This window comes from Adiantum capillus-veneris, chromosome 23 (genome assembly GCF_014529385.1).
Source record: "Adiantum capillus-veneris isolate H3 chromosome 23, ASM1452938v2, whole genome shotgun sequence".
Lineage (NCBI taxonomy): Eukaryota > Viridiplantae > Streptophyta > Polypodiopsida > Polypodiales > Pteridaceae > Adiantum > Adiantum capillus-veneris.
In genome coordinates this window covers 119,264,635-119,273,569 of record NC_140953.1, presented here as the reverse complement: position 1 = coordinate 119,273,569, position 8,935 = coordinate 119,264,635, and the positions used below count along the sequence as shown (strand labels likewise).

Genomic DNA, 8,935 nt, shown 5'->3' with positions numbered 1-8,935 from the left:
ACCGTTGCACTTCACTTTGGAGAGATGGATTGCCCAAGGCTTGTTGAAGCCTAAAAACAAGATAGTTAACAAGCATCGGAGCATCATTAGTAGCTTGCTCATTAGCAAAATCAAAGTTCTCAACATTAATTTCACTCTCTTTACTATTGTCAGCCATTCTAACAACTTTTAGGTGTAAACTTTTTAGGTGTACTTTGGCACTTCAAGCCCCAGTTGCTACTCCTCTTTACCCCTTTAGAAAAAGCACTCAAGCTACTGTACCCGTGGCTCGAATACCATTAATTGCAAGGAATAGAAGAGAGGGTCTTTCAACACCAAAACAGCACCGGCTCCTGTCAAGCTTCTAATAGCTCAATAGTGGTTAAGCCGTAGGCAAGCCCCGTAGGACTCCACTATTAAGACCATAGCTCTCGATGGTGATGCCCCGTTAACTGCACGAAGGCAGGCGCACTACAAGGCTGAAAAATCCCTATTCTACTTACTCACACGCAATTAATAATACCAACCATTTATAGCTAGCTTGAGGACCTCCCCTCTTGAGCAAGAAAAGAGAAACCTTGAGCTCTGATACCAATGTAACATTTAATGGCCTAAAAACTTGTGTGTAGCGGAAATTAGCATGAACATAGTGGGCATTTCATTAGAATAGATTCCTAATGAGAATTACAAGAGTGCTTGGGTGGAGAGAGCAACAAAAAGCATAACAACTAGTTAGATAGCATCAACAATACTTTCAAAAGAGAGAGAAATTAAGCTATTGACAACAGTTGAGGACTGGATTTGCATGGAGCCGATCCCCCCTCCAAAAGTCTTTGTATTATGGTTTCTCCCATCAAGAGAGACATTGTACAATACAATTCTTTGTGTTCCTTCAAGACTAGCTAGTGCAATGAAGATGAAAGCTTCATGCACTAAGCAAAACACTTAGCAAACACAACATTAATTATCCCCATTCTCAGACCCAAGACCCATTAATTATTTCTTTTCTTTGTGTTCCTTCAAGACTAGCTAGTGCAATGAAGATGAAAGCTTCATGCACTAAGCAAAACACTTAGCAAACACAACATTAATTATCCCCATTCTCAGACCCAAGACCTCACACACCTTCGAAGATGGTGAGAGCTAGCAGGGTATGAGAGTAGATTGAGGGGAAGAAGGAGTATCTTACGAGAAAGATGTACATCTCCTCACATAATCACTTATATTATCATAGCTTAGCTTAGTAATTAGCTTGGTAGAGGATATGAGCATGCATTGAAGCTTGGCTCTTGGTTGGATTTGCATCCACATGCCAAGAGTGTGTCGATGTAGGCTTCTTTTTCACAAGCTTGGAGTAGGTGATGAGCTCTCCATTAAAGCTTGGGAAGAGATAGTCTTCTCTTTCTTCACACATGAGATTGTGTGAGTGTGTGTGTGATAATGCATGGCAAAAATCAGCCCCCTCTCTCTCTTGGGCGAGCCCCCTTGCTAATTGCTCTTCCTCTACCCTCATTGGGCCTCCCCAAGTCAAGCCAATGATTATTAAGCAGCATAAGTGATAGCCTTTTGACATGTGTCCCCCTTTCCCCTTTTGTGAGAGCTTTAGGTAATTTAATAATTCAACTAAACTCTCATTGGACCCCTTTGCCTCCTGGCCAATAGGAATCAGGGAAGCCATTGGGCTGCTGAATGCTCATTGGACCCCTTGGGAGACTGTCCAATAGTCATCTAGGAGACTTAATTCTCATTGGTTCTTTTATTAAGTGTTTTTAAATTAAATAAACTAGATTTACTCTAGCCTAATTCTCATTGGTCCACCTCCAAGGCCATCCAATAGGAATTGGGCACACCTTGTGGGCATCTGGCCTAGGGAGCTGATATGTGTCCCTCATTCCCTTTGTGTAAAGGGAGCTTGTGTGTGTGTGCGTGACTTTCTCTCTCATCCCCTACAAGAAAGGCTCGCCCCCTCCCAAGTAGGGATTGCAAAGACTTTTTGGGTCACACACAAAGCATCCAATTCCCCTAGGGTTGACCTTTGGACACAACCTTTGAATTTTGGAACCTTAGCATTTTGGAAGTCTTAATGGACTGAACCTTAGGGTCTTTTTAGCCCATTGTTGCACATGGCTCTTTTGCAGATGGCCCCCCCTTTGGATCCCTACTGTGGCCGGTCTGCTAGCTTAACCAATATTCTAGCTTTTTCTCCCCTGGCACTTCCCCACATTAAATGATCACTTTAATATGAGAAAATCATTTAGGAGAATTAGATATTGATTATTATGACATCCCTGCTAGCTCTCTCCACCTTCGAAGGTGTTTGAGGTATTGGGACTAAGGATTGGGATAGTTGATGCTTTCCACAAGGTTTATGTTATGCTCGTGATGCATGAAGCTTTCCATCTTCATTGCCTCACCTAGGTCACAAGGAACACAAAGATTGTATTGTAACAAGTCTCTCTTGATGGGAGAAACTATAATACAAATGCCTATTGGAGGGGGGACCAGCTCTTCTCTAAACTCTCTCTCTTGCAAAAGTATTGTTCATGCCAAGTTAACTAAATGCTATGTTTATGTTGCTACCATCAATTAAGTTCACCCGCTATGCTCTCAAAGTAACTTCCCGAAAGAACTTTTTCTAATTTTCGCTACTCTCAAAGTTAATAGGCCATTTCCATTACACTAATTTAAGTTTTTCATATTTTCTCCCATCTTTGATGAGCTAATATGTAACATGGATTTGATTTAGTATCTGTCCCATACGGTGCATTGACCTTTTGTGGATGTTAATACATCTCTCTCTCTCTCTCTCTCTCTCTCTCTCTCTCTCTCTCTCTCTCTCTCTCTCTGTGTGTGTGTGTGTGTGTGTGTGTGTGTGTGTGTGTGTGTGTGTGTGTGCGCGCGCGTGCGCACACACACACACACATGATAAATCACCCTTATAATTGTGTGCGTTGTGGTTGACGCACACTGAGACCGGGTTCAGCGAGGCATTGACATGAAAAATCTCAAGAGCATGAGTACTTTGTGGGGAGAAGTCCCACTGGGCCAAAGCATTCTTGCACATTTTTGGACCCACGATAAAACTAGTGAGTCCTCCCCCCCACCACCCCCCCCCCCCCCCCCCCCCCCCCCCCCCCCCCATCGTCCCCAGATGGGAAATCCTTCATTGCCGCTTGCTTTTTAGCATGAAACGCGCTACATACAACTTGAATGCAAGCCATTGGGTACACAGGTTGAACATCCACCAATAGGCTATAGCTCATGAATTGGAAGAAAAGCTAACAATACAAATCATATCCTGCAGCCACCTCTTATGAATGATGGGGATGGAGGAAGGTGAAAAGCTGGCTCTCTGCCCGCCAGGCTCATCTGAACCTGCCCTAATGCCTCCAATTGCTAAACATCACGCAATTGAAGGGGCTTAGTCCAAAACTTTGTGCACTTTTGGATCTTCGTTTTCCCCCCTAGATGTGTGGGCCCTTCGATAGAAAGTAGCAAAAATTTTCGTTATAATCAGGGCAAATTTTAGCAGTGGAACATACGAGTGCTTCAAATTTGGGTCGTTGAAACCTCAATTTTTTATTACCTTGGGGGCCCAATGGAGGGCACTTAGTCTAGGAAGAATGTTGACAAGAAGTATAGAATACATCTACATCCATGTAGGACATACTTATAAATCAAGTGTGCGTTACATAGCAAATTAGGTGTGAGGTTTGCAATTAAAATAAAATGATTGTGGCACAAGTGAAGGGGAAACGTTATGACAGGCCGCCAAACTGAAAGAAGAAAGAGGGGCGGGGGGTTTCTTAAGTTGTCGGTGAGAAGGGTACGTAGTAGTGCCTAAAAATGGAGACAGGTCAGCGACCTCGTGTGACCCCACCTCAGCCTCCGGAGTCCGCCCCCTTTGCTTGTGCTTGGTGATGCAGGAAATGCGCTTTCTCTGTACTTCGGACTTCCTCTCTCTAGCGTCTCTCTCCTCTCTCTCTATCTCTCTCTCTCTCTCCAAAAGTTCGGCAAATTTTTAGAGAGAGGCCCTCGACCAGTCTACAAAGTTCACAAACCGTAAAACTTCCGTGATGCTCTCTCCTCTCTCTCCATGGCTATCTGCGACACCTGTATCCTCCTCGACACGCAGCTGTAGGTAAATACTCGTCCAGTAATTTTTTTTTCTACACAGGCTTTTTCTCTCCACCCGCAGTTATGAAGGCCCGTACAACTCACACTCTCTCTCCTCTCTCCTCTCTCCTCGAGTCCTCGTGCACAGGTTTCGCGCGTAAATCTCTCTCACAGCATTTTCTCTTTCCTCGCTGAAACCAGTAGGACGTCGCCTCCCTGGCGTTCACAGTTCACTCTCCTCTCTCTCATTGGATCCTCTCTCTCTCTAGGCCTACTGCGACTTTTTCGTCTTTCTCTGTCGCGTCTCGTTCTGGCTCCAGCTGCCTTTCAAGTTTCTATTCATTTTGTTGAGGATTCTCTCTCTTCTTTCTTTTTGGCGGGGCCGGGTCTTTCTCTTTTCTCTCTCTACCTCTGCTATCGTTGAGCAGTCTCTCTTCTCTCTTCTTCCTAATGTTGGTAACTCGGTAGCTTCACAGAGGGGAGAGCTGCTGGGGCTGCTACTTTTGCCTCCTTACAAGAGCGCCTCACCTCTCGACGCCATCAACGCCTGCCTCGAACTCTTCCATGCCCGACCTCCTCCCCCGGCACGCCATCGCCATGGCGCTGCTGCTCTTCCTCCTCCTGTTCTCCCCCTGCATTGCCTCCGCAGACCACGTCCTCAAGCCCTCCGCAGGTGCTCTCCTCATCACGCGTTCGCCAAGCTCGATCGTCTCCTCCTCCCCCTCCTCTGTCAAAAGCAAGACCATCAGCTCACCTTCCTCATCAGTAAAACGGTCTGCAACGAAGCAGGGCTCTACCACTCATCCCACTACCACCAAGCCGGGTGCCTCTTCGTCAATCATCAGTTCCGACTCGGTGCTTGTCGCTCTCCTCGATTCTCCTTACACAGAACTGGCTGAGATGGCAGATGAAGCATCTCTCCTGCAGACGCTCGAGAAAATGGTAGGTACTCACAGCATTACCATCCTTGCGCCGCGCAATTCCTTCTTAGACCGCAACATTGATCCCGACTTTCGCCGCTTTTTGCTCGAGCCTGGAAACATTGATTCCCTACGGCAGCTTCTACGCTTTCATGTCATCCCTCATAGGATCTCTGCTGCACACTGGACTAACGGTTCCGTTGTCACGCTCGCAGCAGATAGCCTCGAGTTTTCTTCTATAGCAGGCAGAATGAGGGTAGATCTGAGCAATGTGGTCGCTCCCGATGCAATAGTACGCAGGGATGGAGTTGTGCATGGTATCGATCGCTTGCTCATACCGAGGCCTGTGCAGAACGCCTACAACCGTTGGAAGGAAGGGAAATCCGCGGCTAGAATGCTAGCAGTATTACCTGAGGAGTCTCCCACGCCAGAAACCTATCGTGAAATGAAAGCAGCAGCTGCTGCAAAAGCTGCTGCATTGGCGAAGGCGTCACAGCCTCCGCTAAAGCCCATTTGGGAAGCCCTTGCTCCAGGTCCGGCTATGGCACCTGCACCCGCCCCTGGTCCTTCATCTGGACACAGGTGGTTCGATGGAGAATCAGCTGTTGCAGATTTCATTTCCACTCTTGTACGCTATGGTGGTTATAATGAAATGGCAGATCTGCTCGTTAATCTAACATCATTAGCTCCGGAGCTTGCCAAGCTTGTGAGTGAGGGCTACCGTGTTACAATTCTTGCCCCCAACGATGATGCCATGTCCAAGCTTACAGCAGAGGACCTTGCAGCTCCAGGTGCCCCTGAACAGATAATATTCTATCACATTGTTTCTGAGTATCAGACAGAGGAGAGCTTCTACAACGCTGTGCGCCGGTTTGGTAAGGTGTCGTATCAGACCTTGAGGGATCCCTATAAGCTTGTGGCACAGGAAGAGGATGGCACAGTTGTGTTTGGAGAAGGTAAAGAGAAAGCGCATCTCATTGATGTTGATATATTCAAGGATGGCCGCATATCTGTGCAAGGTGTGGACAAGGTACTGTCGCCAGTGGAGGAAACAGCCACTACTAGTAGCAAGAAGGGCAGGAGTTTAGGAGAAGTGGATGTGGATGAAGAAGAAGTCGTCAGCGAAACTAAGGTGCATCCAACCACAAGACAACGGAGCAGTCAAGGTAGGCCATTCCCGTTATGCCCCAGTGTTTTGGAACCTAAGATTGTAGTTATTGTATGGGTCTTGGGCATGATGTTTGGTGTCAAATGAGGCCGGTACCCTTAAAATCATGTTATTTTTGGGTAGTCTGTTACGAGCCTTGTGTCTGTCTGATGTTTCGATTTGATAGACACGTTTTGAAGGAGTTAGGCTGACAGACCATCAGAAGTTCTCCTAACAATGCCATCATTGTATGAGAGCCCCCCTTTGAGCTTTACAGATGACTGGAAGCTTTGTTGGACAGCCATTTAGAGATGGATGGTACAGCTTGCAATACACAATCATAAATAAGAAAGAGAGCTTAAGGAAGAGTAAGGGACATTTCTGCAAGGAGTTTTGTTTCTAACCAGTTTGCAAATGAGTTCTGAAGTCAAGCCAAGTCCTACTAAGGCTAAAGCCAGTGTATGAATAGTCACCCCTCTCCTTGTAGCAGTAAAGTAGGCTGCCCTTCTGGTAAAGTGGGCTAAATGCTATTGACGGTTAGCAGCAGCTGATCCACACAACCAAATCGATGAAGTAGTTCTCTATTTAGTGACTATCAAATTTGGTCTAAGGAAAAGCACAAGCGTGACTCAATTCCCCTCTGGAGGGTTTTGATGGATAATGCTTTGAAGCGCAAAGGATGGAGGTTGCTGTTTGTGGTCCTGCAGATAATGAGGCTTATATTCCTGTCAAAACTGTTTCTTCCTATTGTTAAATGTGGCCGACACCTTTAACTGGTATACAATGGATGTACTAATTTACATATAGGTTAGTCTAAAAGAATGCTATTGTTAGTTATGTCTACAAGTTTTGTTAGTTTTGCATAAAGCAGTCTATTTCACTAACTACTTGGTCTTTGCAGGTTTGTTGTGCTGGTTTTTTGGACAAATAACGTGGGCTTGCCAGTGATCCTTCAGATTTTTGTAAGTAAAAGATTTGTGCTGTTTAAAATATCTCAGCATCATGCCCACGTATTTTCTAGTTATTGGTGATCAGAACTCACAGACTAGGAGAACTTGATTTGATGCTCTGTTTTTCATCTGTCCAATGTTTCTTCACTCCCAAGGTGAGAATTCGTATATCTGGCATTTAGTTCTGCATGTTAAGCCTATGGTTGTGGCCTACTTATCATTCTTTTTTAGACTTAATGTCAAGCTAGACACTGTCAAGAGGGTTCTTGTGAGATAATTTCAAGTACAGGAGAAATATTGGCTTGTGTTTATGTTGAAAGTCATAAACATTTCAGCCCGGAAATTTACTGGACATAGTCATTGAACTTGAGTTAATTATTTTTGGCGTTGTAGAAACCATGCACACGACTAAATCATGCTGCATGAGTTGAGATTAAGGATATGGCTGTTAACATTAAGGTGGTGGTGTGTCTGGATGAGGGACATTCATTTAAAATTGACATATCACTAATGCACCATTTGTTTCAGTCAAAGATTGATTTATTTGTCAAGGTTGCTTCCATCGGCCTTCGCGTCACTTCTGCTATAGCTTCAGGACCATGGAGCACACATGGCATGCACAGATAGGGTGCATAGAGCACACTGTTGATGCAGAGCGGAGGGGTGGAGTCTGCTAGGGCCAGTAGGCCACATGGGTTTTGTCAGGAGGCCATAAGCGATAAATGGCCAGAGTTGTGTACTCGGCACACCATGGCTTGGGTGGGTCATGGTGAGCATGTTTTGGACATCCATAGCTGAGAATATGAACTTAGTTGAGGTTATTTAATCTCGTCACATATATACCCTCACAGAGCAACATGAACATGTGCCCTTCACTCCCCACTCCTGCAAAGTTTTGTTGCGATCTCACACCGACTCAATGGCCCTCTGTTGCTTCATTGCCTGTAGTCTCTATACATGCCATGGTTTGATTATTTATTGCTGCCATTATGTTATTGATGCTCTTTGTTAAATCTATGGTGTACAAGCATGAGTTTTTAAAACTTTTGTAGATTGAAGGTTTAATTTTGCAGAATGCTGATGATGTGTGCAGGTTTGTTTGTCTTGAGGGCTTGGCAACAGGCATCAATGAAGGAATGAATGAATGGTCCAATGACCAGGACATGTGACCAATGCTCTCAAACATGAGCCTCTCTATATTCTATTTTTTCTCCCAGCACTTCTTCTGAGGCTAGAGAATTTTGTTCTTGGTGGAAAGTACCCTGTCCATAGAGCACCAAGTTCTAATTATTATACATTCATTTGTGTAGCCCACATAAACCTATGTATTGAAGTATGTATCTTCTTATGATGGTGAGCTGCCGAGGGTGCAGAACAGCTTCCCAGCAGTGCTGCTTAGCAATAAGCATCAAGGAGAATAAAGGGGCAATGTGCCTTTGAGTCATGTAAGCATGGGCTCTTTTGAGTGAGTGAGTGTGGGTGTATGTTGGAGCTCTGTTGTACATTGTACCTTTTAGCCATGTAGACATGGGGTCTTTGCAGGGTAGGTGGGTGGGTGTGTGTGTATGTTGGGGCTCTTTTGGTTGTACATTTTCAGCTGGTAATGTATTTGGTTGTGGTAGTTGATGTCATTGGTCAGGAGGTGGTTCAAAGTACGCATTGAATTAGGTACGCATTCTCGATCGAAACTGTTGGTATGTGGTAGATGCCGTTGTACCGTCTTGAGTTCAGAACTCGTTCCCTAAGACGTTAAAATTCTTCTCCTCTCGACTCTTTTCGATAGAGAAACCCCCCCCCCCCCCCCCCCACCAAAAACTCCTGCT

At 45.2% G+C, this 8,935-nt stretch overlaps 1 protein-coding gene across 1 annotated transcript; it reads left to right on the top strand.

Annotated features, from left to right (window-relative positions):
• The first annotated feature begins 4,517 nt into the window (after nt 1-4,517).
• On the top strand, nt 4,518-8,556 carry LOC147428442 (fasciclin-like arabinogalactan protein 17). The gene is made up of 3 exons (XM_086496332.1): nt 4,518-6,181; nt 7,064-7,124; nt 8,206-8,556. Exons 1-2 carry the CDS (start codon nt 4,660-4,662, stop codon nt 7,108-7,110), a joined length of 1,569 nt encoding a protein of 522 aa, XP_086352458.1. The 5' UTR covers nt 4,518-4,659; the 3' UTR covers nt 7,111-7,124; nt 8,206-8,556.
• Nucleotides 8,557-8,935: the final 379 nt, after the last annotated feature.